Source organism: Thamnophis sirtalis, unplaced genomic scaffold, assembly GCF_051295495.1.
Source record: "Thamnophis sirtalis isolate CommonGarterSnake01/CBP01778 unplaced genomic scaffold, rThaSir2_p1.2 scaffold_5, whole genome shotgun sequence".
NCBI classification, from domain to species: Eukaryota; Metazoa; Chordata; class Lepidosauria; order Squamata; family Natricidae; genus Thamnophis; species Thamnophis sirtalis.
Genome location: NW_028261385.1, coordinates 120701388 through 120714952, shown reverse-complemented (window position 1 = coordinate 120714952; position 13565 = coordinate 120701388). Strand labels below are relative to the sequence as shown.

Sequence of the window (13565 nt, the reverse complement as noted above, 5' to 3'; positions counted from 1 at the left end):
TCAGTGTTTTTAAAAAGATAACTAGGCAACAGATATTACAAATTGCTTTCACACTGCTTTCTTTGCTTTCAGTTCCAGAGTTTTGTTAAAGCACATAGTTTAGCATTTATTTAGTTTATGCCAAATTATACAATACTTGCAATTAATGTTTGATCCTTAATTTCTGTTTTAAAAAATAGAATAGTACTAAACGCACTATTGAGAGCCAGTTGTCAACTTTGGCAACTTTTAAAATGTGTGGATTTCAACTCCCAGAATTCTCAACCCAACTCACCTCACAGGGCTGAGGTTGTTGTGGGAAAAGAGAAGGAAGAAGGAGTATTGGGATACTTGCTGTCTTAAGTTTTATGTAAAAAAAAAGGGTGGGGGGAGAATAAAAAATATTTTAAAAGGTACACTTATTCAGACTTATTCTCCAAACTCAAATACTCTGTAGCATGAAGAGATTAAACAGTTGCTTCTTGATTGTGGTATCATGTAAATACCCTATAACAAGCAATTAACATATATGTTGTATATGAACTTTCTTCTACTTCTGTTGAACTGTCATTGGATCAAGACAAAATCTCCATGAAAGAAACAAAAAGCAAAAACTGAAACAAGCAAAAAGAACAAAACAACCCAATCATGAACTTCCACTTCTTCAGGAACTGGGGAAATTATTCATACTTAGGCAAATCTTGGTAAGAAATCTGAAAGCTGTGTATTACAGCATTCTTCAAGAATCAAAATCTATGGCAATTATTTGTGATGGCTTTATTTACTCTACTAATTAATAAATCCTAGTAAATGAAAACATAACATCATCTATATTTATCAACATTCTTCTCCAAACTGAGATCTTCTGCATACACCAAGGTTGTAATTCCTAAACCAGGGTTCTGCTAGCTCTGTACGCTAGAGAATTTTGGGAACTGCCGTCTGAAAAAATCTAGAAAGTACACTGAAAACCTTCTAGAATGACCATTGGCGTACCTGAAGGGTCATTCTTGGTGCTCTGCAGGAATGTCCAAGCAAGGGTTAAATTCTGTCTCACTGCCCAAAGACTGGATTGAAAATCTTGGTCATGCCATTTGCCTCCTTCCATCCTCAGTTTTTCAATGAAGGCATGGTCCATCTGAGACGGATGTCCGACTGGCAAAGTATCCTCACACGGAAAAGCAGGGTGGGGTTGGACACTCCTGCAGTGCACCGGGAATGACCCTTCAGGTAAGCCAATGGTCATTCTCCGGTGTACTGCTTGGAGTGTCCAAGCAAGGGACATGCCCAAGCAAAATGTCATTAGGGTGGGTGCCTCCAATGAGGTCCACAATCCACATCAAGATTCGGCAGAAACCACGCTCTGCAAGACATGTCTTCTGAAGGCAGCATCCACAGAGGCATATATGTCCACCTCGTAGTGCCTAACAAATAAGGATAGCGTTGCCCAGGTCGCGGTAGTTGCTGCGCTTTGGGTTGAGTGAGCTGTCAGTCTGGGAGGTGTAGACCTACCCTGGTGTTTGTTAGCTAGGGAGATACAAGCCTTGAGCCAACAACTGATGGTGGAAGATGAAATCTTCTGGCCCATGGCTGCCAGTTGAAACAATACAAATAAGGTCTCTGAGCATTGGAAGGAGGATGTACGCTTGATGTACCGCTTCAATGCTCTCCGCACGTCGAGGGTATGCTGATGACATTCTCTAGGGTGTGAAAGCTTCGGGCAAAAGTTTGGGAGAACGAGCTCCTGGCCCCTGTGAAAGTAGGAATTGATCTTCGGGATAAACGATGGGTCCAGCTGGAGAATGTCCCTGTCCCTATGGATGAGACACAAATCCTCCCTGACTGACAGGGCTGCCAGTTCAGACACCCTTCCCGCTGAAGTAATGGCGATGAGGAAGGCCGTCTTGAAGGAAAGGTGTTTGAGGGAAGAAGAGCGGAGAGGTTCAAAGGGTGGTTTTGATAGAGCCCTGAGAACAACAGTGAGGTCCCAGGACGGGTATCGATGGACCACCTGCGGCTGCAGGTTTGATCCGCCCTTAAGGAAGGCCCGTACGATGGGGTGAGGGCTGAGCGGTTGGGAAGAGTCTTTTGGTGCCTGGCATCCATCTTATCCTGTCCGGCAGATGCCTTCCTGGAGTAAGGACGCCTGCCAATCCCCATTATAGGTTCCCTGGCCACCCTGCCTGCCCTCCTGCTATAGGGCCTATCTACCCTGATGGAGGACCCTTGTTCAGGAGCTTCAGTAATGGAATCTGTGTCCATGCTGCCCGAGATACTGACAGCTGAGTCTGAGGAAATTGTGGGCCTGGAGGAAGATGGTGAATTCTGCCCACACACTCTCTCAGGCTGAGGCACTGTGGTCAGGAGAAGGGGAAGGGCTCTGTTGGGCTGCAGGTAGAATTTGCTACTGGCAGGGGAAAAGGGCCATGGAGGATGGCAGCTGCCAAGGCTTCCAAACGCCCAAGCACTTGCCCAAAACTGTTGCAGGGAGAAGTGGATCCGCTGGGTCCTGGAGCTCCGACAGCAATGAGCGGCAATTCATTTTGGAGGTGGGAAAAAACCCACCTCCAAAATGGCTGCTGCCATTTTCCAAGATGGCTATGCTCAGTGAGAACATGCGGCGCAGCTCCAGCAAATGAATGGCCGCTCCTGTTCGATCCCCTCGTCGCACGGCCGCTGGAGTTGCTGGAAGTGCCTCCCGAATGCCGGACAGTCCACCGAAGCTTCGGACAGTACCGCTGGTGAAGATCAGCTGGGCGGCGGTACCACAGATGTGACAGGCCTCCCAGGAGGCTGAGAAGCGCGCCACTCCATCAGGAGCGAATCCGGCTTCTCAGGGCAAGGCAAACAATACAGCTAAAGTGAGGAATGCTAACTAACTGAAAAAAGAAGATAAAACAATAAAGATCTAAGCTAAGGAAAAGTAGTATTCGAATTCTGTCAGCTAAGGCTGTTAAATACGTCCGATGGGCTTTGGACTGAATTGAAAAACTGAAAATGGAAGGAACCAGTGGGTGTGGCCAAAGATTTTCAATCCAGTCCTTGGGCAGTGGGATAGAATTTAACCCTTGCTTGGACACTCCAAGCAGTGCACCGGAGAAAGATTATTTCAAGAACTATTGAACTGTTGATGATATCATGGACATATCTATATAATCCTCCTGGCAACAATATAGAATGTGCTTACTTGAGGGTTTTTTGTTTTTAATCTCTCAAGCAAGCCTATTGCCTAGACTGCTGCCTGGAGATGTTCTACCCATGTTCTAACTAGGTCTGAGCTGCTTTCTTCCTGATCCCAAGGGTGGTCAGTAAAGCATTACCATCCACTGAGGAAAGAGACAGATATGGTACTTCTAAATATATAACTACAAATGTATCCTGTGTCCATAAATACAATCTCATATAGCTATTATCTACTATAGTACATTTCTATTTAAGGGCATCTAGATTCTGGAATTATAAAACAAATAGAGAGAAGGCATATGTTATGATGCATCATTGTATGTGATTTTACACATATTTGTCTCTTTCAGCTTTATATGTTTGACTGCAATGTACTTTGTTGTGAGATTTCAGCAAAAACAGGACATTAAAATGTTTCACCAAGACAAGTGTTACTTTTTTATGTACTCTTTCTTACCTTGATAGGATAGAGCAAAGAACATTTTGTGTTTTGGTCGACCACATCAATAAACTGAGACAGTTTTTTGGCACAAGGTGTATTGTAAAGACCGCAAATTAAATGAGGTACGATAACAGCAGAAACAAAACAGTTTCAATTAAATTAAGTAACACAGTCAGGAAATTACTCTTCCGGTTTCCGGTACTCGGCTGTTTGTTATCAGATAAATGCTTTTGCTATTGCTTTGCTTTGGATTTTTTAAAGACTATTTGGCAAAGTTGCAAATTATTTATTCCATATAATATAATATTTTATTACAAGATTTTTTTACATTTTAGTGAACATTTTGAATTTATATTCCATCATGGAATTTAACAAGTTTTTACAGTTTTATGGTTGTCTGTCCAAACAATGGCTGATTTTTAGATCAGTAGCAATATTGTCAGATCATTTATTACAATATCATACCCTGTCTCAGTCTTAACTTCCTAACTCCCATATTTAAATACTTACATCAGATGGGAGTCTACATATTCATTCTTGGTAATATCTCAATCATTTGGTATTCCACAAGCTTTCCATCCTTGTGATCCATAGTAAAGTGTTTTGTAAAATAGAAAATCAGAATTAAATATCATAAATACCCCAATAAGCAAAATTTAGTAATGAGTTGTCCGTACATTTAGTTAACTTTTCTGCTTGCTTTGCTATCTTCATATGAACATATGAAGTAATTTTAGACTGAGAAGTGAGGTTAAAGCATGATCTTTAAGATAAGGGAAATTGAAAAACAAGTTTAATCAAAGTGACTCTAATTGAGTTCTTGATGTTCAAAATTTAGTATCAATTTCTGAGCCATGTCTAAAAATGTCAAGGTATATTTAACACTAATACTATGAAAGTAACACTTTCCCCAAAATTTTAACTTCAAACTCATACTTTTTCTCTTCACTAAATTGCTGCAGCACTGTATTGCTTTTTAATCATCACTGTCCTTTTATTCATTCAGTATACTATCAAATAAGAGAATTAGAATGCACATTTTAATGAAATCTGAATAAGCTGCTGTATTTATATATTTGAGTACCTTCTGAGAAAAGGATTGAAATTGGAAAGAAAATCCATTGAGCTCCATATATGTTTTCATTTAAGCCTGATAACACTTAATTTAAAGAATGAGATACAAGACATTACAATAATGGAATTTCCTTGATGATTTTATGCTAGCATGGGAAGAGGGGCTGAATAGGGGATGTTATTAACCCTCCTCTCCAATATGTATGAGGGCAAAACATTAAATGTCCTTTTGTGTGGGAAGAAGTGAATGATAAATTAGATACACCAAAGATTTGCTACAGAGGCCCTTGTAATAATGACTTGAATTTTTGATTCAAGGACTCTGTGTTTGACCTTTACCATAGCTGATTCTGGTACAAGCATGAGCAAGGACAACATTGAAAGATTGCAGTAAGTAATTTTAGACTACATTTTTCCCTAGGAGCTAAATGCCTTGACTAAATCAAGGATCCACCCCAAAAAATTAGGTTTAAGCAATATATTAAGGAACACATTCTCATGTTAACATCATAGCAATACAGCCAAATTCCAACTGAGCATGTATGTTTGGCACAAACTGAGGCATACAAATATAGCAATAGCACTTAGACTTATATACCGCTTCCCAGTACTTTACTCTTAAGTGGTTTACAGCAGGGCTGGGTTTCAACCGGTTCGCACCGGTCCCTGCGATCCGGTTGGTCGCCGAACCCGGAAGTAAGTAACTTCCGGGAACGGCGAAGCCCCCCCCCGCGCGCGCCCGCACACCCGCGCCCGCTCCTTACCCGGTTTTTTTGAATTTCGCGCTTTCCACGCATGCGCAGAATGCCTGCACGATCCTCCAGGAGTAGCTGGAGCATCGCGCAGACGCTAATACGCATGCGCGCGCCGCATGCATGCACACGTGCGCCGCATGCGTGCGCGAGGACGCTGCGTGCGTGAGGACGCCGCATGTGTGCACGCGCGCGCTGCGTGCGTGAGGACGCCGCCGGCCTCGTTCCAACCGATCCGGTTGGAACGGGGCGAGAAACCCACCCCTGGTTTACAGAGTCAGCATATTTTCCCCAACAATCTGGGGTCTCATTTTACCTACCTCAGAAGGATGGAAAGCTGAGTCAACCTTGAGCCAGTGAGACTCGAACTGCCGAACTGCTGGCAGCCAGCAATCAGCAGAAGTAGCCTGCAGTACTGCATTCTAAGCACTGTGCCATACTATTTTTATACATTTTTATTGAGTTGCTACTAAAAGTCCTTTTATCTCTGTAAGTGTAAAGTTGTGCTACATACAGCAGGAGACGCAGCAGCATAGCTCTAAATAATTTGCCTCCTGCAGAAGGAAAGTTACTGTTACAATTAGCAAATCTAAGAATTGAAAGTCTGCTTAGCAGGAGCTGTAGTTAGTCCCACTTATTGTTTCCAAAAAAGAACAGACTGAAAATTAATTTCTAGAGATGTAAAAATCTTAATCTGTTCCATTTGAATGCCACTGGTTTTGCAACTGTGAAAGCAGTTGTTATGTTGCTTAGTAAACAAAACCACTTTTGTTTTCAAATAATTTCTAAATTTTCATTTTGACCATATGTTGCTTGAACTCAGAGATGCCATCAAAAATTGATATTCCTTGTAAGAGAATGACGGCATCAAGAGACTATAGAATATATAAAGAATATTGTCCAACAACAAAAGGTGGAACTCAGAGAGTGCCTGCACTTTGGAGTCAATATGAACCTCAAATAATGGAGAGTGGAGAGGCTCCTTTGGGCTCCTTTAACTGTGAGACCAGGTGCAGCAATACCTCTTTGGCCATATTTCACCTGTACGTAATCTATGAGAAAACAATCCTTTCCAAGTTCAATTAACAACTAGAGAGATGCTTGAAGCCACAGTATCCTAAGCCTGCAATGCCCAAATCATCAAATTTAGTGGCACAATTTTAGCTTTTGTTGCGAAATCTAAGATGATGTAATGGCTAGGACAGGGAACAGACTGTTTCTGTAAGACCCATTTATAAAGTCCTCTCCAAAGACTTCTCCAAAATCAGTTTCATTTCTTTTGGTTATGTCGCGTTACTGCATGACTTGAAGGCTAGGTTCCACAATCCATGAACTATGCACTTTTGGGGAAAGAATTAGACATTGCTATTGCAATTATAAACTGGTGGAATAATGTGCAAGAAGCCTCTTTATAGATTTTAATATTGTTGTATTTTTTTAATTGTCTGAACAAAATCTATGTGCAATATTGATGAAATTAATATATGTGCACTGTTGCAAAGATGTCTGTAAAAGACAAATATATATAAGTGAATTAGGAAAGGAACAAAGTAAAAATGAGAAAAAGAAAGAAATCAGAACTTATTCTTTCAGGATGCAGTCACATGTTTTACTTCTATTGCAAATATTACAGTTTAGAAGCACAAGTTGACCAACGACCAAAGTACTAGAAAATGCCAAATGAATTGCAGAAATGATCAAAGGCTGAAAACCACAAAGGGTTTGTTTTATTTGTTTGTTTATTTAGGAAAAAAAACTAATGCAGAGAAGAAAGTTCTCAAATTGAGAGATCTGTAGGATTATGGTGGGTAAAATGCTTTTGTTTAGCATTTGTAATTTCGCAGATTCTCCTTAATATTTATAGTTTTGGATATTTTAAAACAAAGTTCCAAATTAAATCAGGAAATGATGTATTTGGGTACAGTCTGAGTAGACTTCTTTCTTGCTTTTATGTTTCTCTTAATTTCTGACTATTCTATTTCATTTTCTCTCCCATATGCTATTTGGAATTTTTTCTTTCACCTTCATTGATTTATTTGGTTATCCATTGAGTATAATTTTATACAATAGTAGAAAGCTTATAGTAGATGAATAATTAATTGCCTTAGGGACTGGCTCTGCAGAAAAATCACCTTAAAAAGAAAGGTCAAAGAAGAGAACATCAAGAATGAGCAAATATTACACAATATCCTAACAAACTGTAGAATTAGGTGGTACTGTAATTCAACTTGCTAAGAAAGTTCATGCATACATATACCATATTTTCCACAGGAATAAGATACTGTAATTCTACTATTGTGAGAAGTAATTCGGGTCTATATTGTGAATTGCAATGTACAACCAGCTGTAACTATTACCTTACCAAACTTTTAAAAATAAACTTCTCCCTTAAAAAGCACATGCAGACAGATGTATGCATTCTTTTGAGTCATGCCTTATTTCCTGTATATATGTGTGTGTGTGTGTGTGTGTGTGTGTGTATTGTTAAACTTAAAGATATTTATACAGACTTCTTTCTACTACTATCATATGACTGCTTCTTATAAGATCCTCATAGTAGGTTTTTATTTATAGTAGGGATGTGGGGAAAATGCGTAGGAATAATAATTGCCACTATTATTGCCTATTATCTGCAAACATAATATTGTACTGTATGATCCATCTTAAAACATTTTCAGAAAATTTTCATTATATACAACATAAAATATATCTACAAAATTGTCTAACTTCATATTTTCAGTCTTGCCCACATAATAGATTATTTATTTTACACTCTATTTGCTTCACAAACACTGCTTAACTGCAATTATTTGGCTTTCATTAATTATATTTGGATATGCTGCAGAAACAAAGACCTTTCTTAACCCCAAGCTTTTGGTATTGTGCAAATACCAAGCCTTTAACAACTGTGTTTCATTTGTTGAAACCAGTCTTGTGATTGAAAAGATCAAACTGGAAGATAAAAAAACTGGTAATACACCTTGTACAGTATATGTCTTGCATTTTAAAGAAGGTTGTTTTATTATTTAATGTGTCACAGCTATTAGTGGAGAGGTCATATGCTAAATCACACTGTACCAGCAGTGTCAGTCAATTTCAAATACCAGTTTTGAAAAAGAGAACTGGAAAGACAACATTAAACATGCACCAAAGCTGATATTGTATATTACATTGCCATCTAGAGGATGAAAGTGAAACAATCCCAAATACTAATTATTTAAGTTTTTAAAAAAAATCTACAGCAGGGGTGTCAAATTCGCATCATCACAGCATCGTTAAGTGACGTATCAGGACTTCTCTCCCTTTGCTAAACCAGGCGTGGGTGTACCAAGCGTGTGATGATTCTGGCCTGTGGGCAGTGAGTTGCATAGCCCTGATCTACAGTACTTAAACTGAATCACACCATGCAAGTGTTCAAACTCAGTATAAATTTGTTATTTTATTTATGAAATATTGGTCTGAAATTTGAACAAGGTCCTCATTACCTAAATATGATTTTTTCAATAAACTGCCTTATTCAATGAAACAGCCAGCAATCAAGTAGAAAAGGAAAATTATTATTTCCATGGATAACCTTATTTCTCTTTACCCAAAGGAGAATAAAGGGCAATTCGATGTTCAGAGGCACAGCCTAACCCACTATGGGAAGGCACAAATACCATCAGCTGGTTTGCTCCATATTCAAGGTGACAGGCATTATCTATTATTTGCATAGAGGCAACCAGTTTGCATGCAAATATGGTATATATAGATGGTATTTATGTTACAACATTACAATACAAACATGAAACAGTGGAGCTTATATTATGACATTACAATGTATATTTAATCATTTTGGCACCACAATAGTTAGAAACTGATCTATATTTCTATTTACATAAGAACTGCAACATTCAGAAATTAAGTATTTAAGTCTTGCAAATTATTATAGTTTGCTTTTAATTCTCATGTTCCTTTTATTCAAGCAAAAAGATCTGAATGAAGGTTCTCGCATGAAATCTTTAAACAAAAATGAATCAAAACATTTTATTACCTCAAATTGTGATCCCTTTCACTAAAATTGTTACTTTTTTCTTAGTTTTGTATGGATTGTATTATTGTTAATTTGTACTGCAAGTTATAACTAAATGACATATGTCTAAGAATAAAACCAGGACAAAATGTATGCAGAGGTTTTTTTTGGAAATGACTATGCCAGAAATGTCGCACTATGTCCAACATTTTTAATGTTTATCTAATAAAAACCTTTTAAAAAATGTATGTAGGGTTTTATGGTATATAAACTTCAGACAGAAATGGTCTGAAATACATTGCACACACTCATACACACATACACACACGCACATGCTATCTAATTACATATAAATAAAATTAAAATTAAATTAAAAGCAATTAAAAAATGAAAAACATAACTACATTAAAGGTAGTTCTTTATTTGAATTTCTGTTGTTATTTCCTATAACATATCAAAATAATTCTGTAAAATTATCTATGCTTTCTTTGCAATTATGCAAAGGGTAATAAAATCCCTTGAAGGTGTTTCGTTTCAAATCAAGCTTAGAGATACATACTGGTTAGATTCATGGTTTCTTACAAAAGTTGGCCTCAATTCACACTATGTATTCAACACTATGTCTTAGTTTAAACGTTATGCTTGTTGGGCTTCAACAATGTTTAACCAAAATGACCAAATAATATTTATACATTAAACTATCATGTCATATCATAAATATCAACAACATTTATAGCATAATTGCCTTTTGTAAACCTTCCCAGGGGGCTTCCAACAAGCAAAGTCATTGGAGGGGGAAACCAGATTCATTTAACGACCGCAGCAAAAAAGTAATAAAATCATGTTAAGGCTCATTTAACAACCACACCATTTAGAAAGAAGTTCCATTCTCAATTGTGGTTGTAATCTCAATTGTGGTTGTAAGTGTAGGACTACCAGTGCTTTTATAGCAGTTCTTCTATTGATGGCGGAAAAAAGATACAGACTTTTTACATACAATATGCTTGGGAAAACCTCTATAATTCTCTCCAAATGTGTATTTTAATTTTTTTGAGAGTTTTCTCAAGACTATTTTAAACACCTGAAAACAGCTCACTAAAATTGGAAAAATATTTTATTCGGGGCTAAAAGAACCTTCTTTCAAAACTGCGTTCCTGGCAGAAATCCCTTTTGTGCATTTTCAAAGTATCACTGCACATTCTTAAAGCAAAAAATGTTGAAACTTGACTTAGATATTTCAAATTCCAAGAAAAACTGCATGCATTTCAAACTCTAGCTTTGAGTTAGAAAAAGATGTTACAAGCTTTAAAATCCAAGATTGCACCGACCAAGGAACAAACATAGGAAATTCTTGACAATTGAGATCAGTCAGTGCCAACATGGGAGATCAATGCATGGAAGCAACTGCCACTTCTCCCTCTTTCTAAGAACAATGTGGCAGGGAGAAATGACTCCAACACACAGAGCCCTTGGGGAGAAGAGAGTGAAATGATGTAAATGGCATTTCCTCTGGTCAGGTCACGCCTTGAGCAAGAGTGTTAGAGAGTCCTGGTCAGATCTGAACCAGCCCCAGTAAGGAAAACCCTGCAGGAGCTTTTTGAGCATGGCAGGAGGAGGCCTGGCCTTGACAAGTGAGCAAGCTGTAGATAGAAGTGCAAATAAGTGAGAAGAAGAGGAGGCAGTTGCTCTGAGCAGGAAAAGCTACTTTTACTCCTCTGGCTGCATTTGGAGGATAACAGGGATCCTCCAGGGATTTGAACTCACCCCATTCCTAAGAGCAGTGTTTCTCAACCTTGGCGACTTGAAGTCCTGTGGACTTCAACTCCCAGAATCCCCCAGCCAGGATAGCTGGCTGGGGGATTCTGGGAGTTGAAGTCCACAGGACTTAAAGTCACCAAGGTTGAGGAACACTGCCTAAGAGGATCTATAAGGGGAGTGCATAAGTGCACCAGCGAGCCTACAGTCCCTGTTCTAATGTTCCCATTTATTTGTATCCATTTCATGTTTATACTTATATCTGTTATCTTATACATACTCGACAAATACATAAAAAAATAAAAATGAATAAATAAATTTCCTCCTTTCCAGAAGAGAAATAAAGCCCGAGAAGGCATTCTTTTCTTCAAGGTGGGCACCCCTAAGCTTGAGCTCTCTAGAAGCGTTGCTACAGCTATCAGCATTCCTAACCAGAACCGCTTTATAGCAGTGGCCTAACTGGTGCTGGATTTGGGAAGAGAAATCTATCCCGATCCTGCCTCTCACCCGCATCCGAGTTGCTGTGAGCATCGGATTGCTGACTGGTCCGATCTCTCTCCCCCCCCGCCACTCTGAAATGCAGGGAAAGGGTGCTTAAATTCGCGTGCTTTTGAAAAGGGCGGGCTTGGGAAAGACGTTATTCAGCGATTTCGTGCCTAGCTACAAGACCAGCCTCGCTGCGCCTCCCCCCCCCCCCCCGTTTGCACCGCTCTGCTCCACTCCGGTCACCTGCCAGTCCCGCCTCCGTTACCTTGACGATTCCTTTCATTTTAGCTAGCAGGACTCCAAATTCCTGCGACGCCGTTTCCGGGTAAAGCTGCTCCCGCAGCAACTCCTCCGTGATCTCCGTGTTGCCGTAAAAGGTGGCCTGAGCGATACCATTTAGGAGCCCGAGTAAGGGCTTGGCAGGCTCAGGCAAAGGATGCTCCGCGGAAGCCGCCATCTTGTTTGAAGGGGCTCAACTGGACCTGAAAAGACTAGAGGATGGGAGCCGGGCGGGGACAAAAACTCTTCCTTGGAAGGCGACCGCTCTTTCCTGGGGATAGTTGCGCCCCCTTTGGGTGAAGGGAATAGAAAGCCGAGTTCCTTGTATGTATGGCATACCAATTGTATGGCATATGTTTTTCTGACTGCGAGGTGATTTTTTTTTGCACGGCTGCTTGCGTGACGTCACTTATTAATCAAATTTATGCATGCGCTTATCTCCTAGAGGGACTTATTATGTCTTGCAGGTACATTGTACAGTCCAGTTTGTCTAGCATTTTTCTGATGAGAACATAGGGATATGTTGTATAACTATTATCCTTACCTTCTTTACCACACCCCTTTTATTGGTATTATTATTATTACTCTGTTGCTTTGCATGGACACAGCGATTCTGCATCAGAGACAAATTCTTTGGAAAAAATGTTCAGAGAAGAGCAACTAAGATGATCAAAGGTCTGGAGACTAAATCATACAAAGAAGGGCTGCAGGTTTTGGGTCTGGCTAGTCTAAAGAAAAGAATTAGGGGTTGAAATGATAATATTCCAGTATTTGAGGGGCTACTACAAACAAGAGGGGATCAAATTATTCTCCAAAGTACCAGAGGGCAGGACAAGAAATAATGGTTGGAAACTAATCAAAGAGAAAAGCAACCTGGAATTGAAGAGAAACTTCCTGACAGTGAGGACAATTTAACCAGTGGAACAGCTTGCCTCCAGAAATTGTGGGAGCTCCATCACTGGAGGTTTTTAAGAAGAGACTGGACAGTCTCACTTGTTTGAGATTGTAGTTTCTCCTGCTTGAGCAGGGGGCTGGACTAGAAGACTTCCAAGGTCCTTTTCAGTTCTATTGTATTCTATTCTATTCTTTTCGATTTTCTATTCTAGTCCAGTCCAGTCTATTTCCTTATGTCTCTAATCACACTTTGCCAAATAATAGTGTAGTGTAGTGTAGTGTAGTCTAGTCAGTGGTGGGTTTCAAATTTTTTTGAACCTCTTCTGTGGGTGTGGCCTGCTTTGTGGGTGTGGCTTGCTGGCCATGTGACTGGGTGGGAGTGGCTTGGTAGTCATGTGACTGGGTGGGCATGGCCAACTTGTAAAATGTGGTGAAACTCACTTAACAATGCTGTTGCTTAGTAACCAAAATGTTGGCTCAGAAACTGGCATTTGAAGCACGCAAGTCTTAAAGCTGTCAAGTTACAAGACCCTTGCATCCCTAACTCTTTAGAAAAAAAAACCCAGGGATGTTCAAACTTGATAGCTTTAAGACTTTAAGGTTTAGATAGGACTCTTAGAGGCAGGCAGGGCGATTGGTGAGCCAGCCAATCAGTGAGTGGTGGGCGGGGCAAGCATGGTGCAGACAGACAGGGTGAGTGAGCTGGAAC

The 13565-nt window shown here is 39.7% G+C and overlaps 1 protein-coding gene across 1 annotated transcript in view; it reads right to left on the bottom strand.

Annotated features, from left to right (window-relative positions):
• Positions 1–12187, bottom strand: part of COMMD1 (copper metabolism domain containing 1) — a 98852-nt gene extending 86665 nt beyond the window's left edge. Inside the window, exon 1 of the mRNA XM_014056292.2 lies at positions 11949–12187. Coding sequence (XP_013911767.1) covers positions 11949–12140 — 192 coding nt within the window. The 5' untranslated portion in view covers positions 12141–12187. The remainder of the gene's footprint in view (positions 1–11948) is intronic.
• Between the last annotated feature and the right edge of the window lie 1378 nt (positions 12188–13565).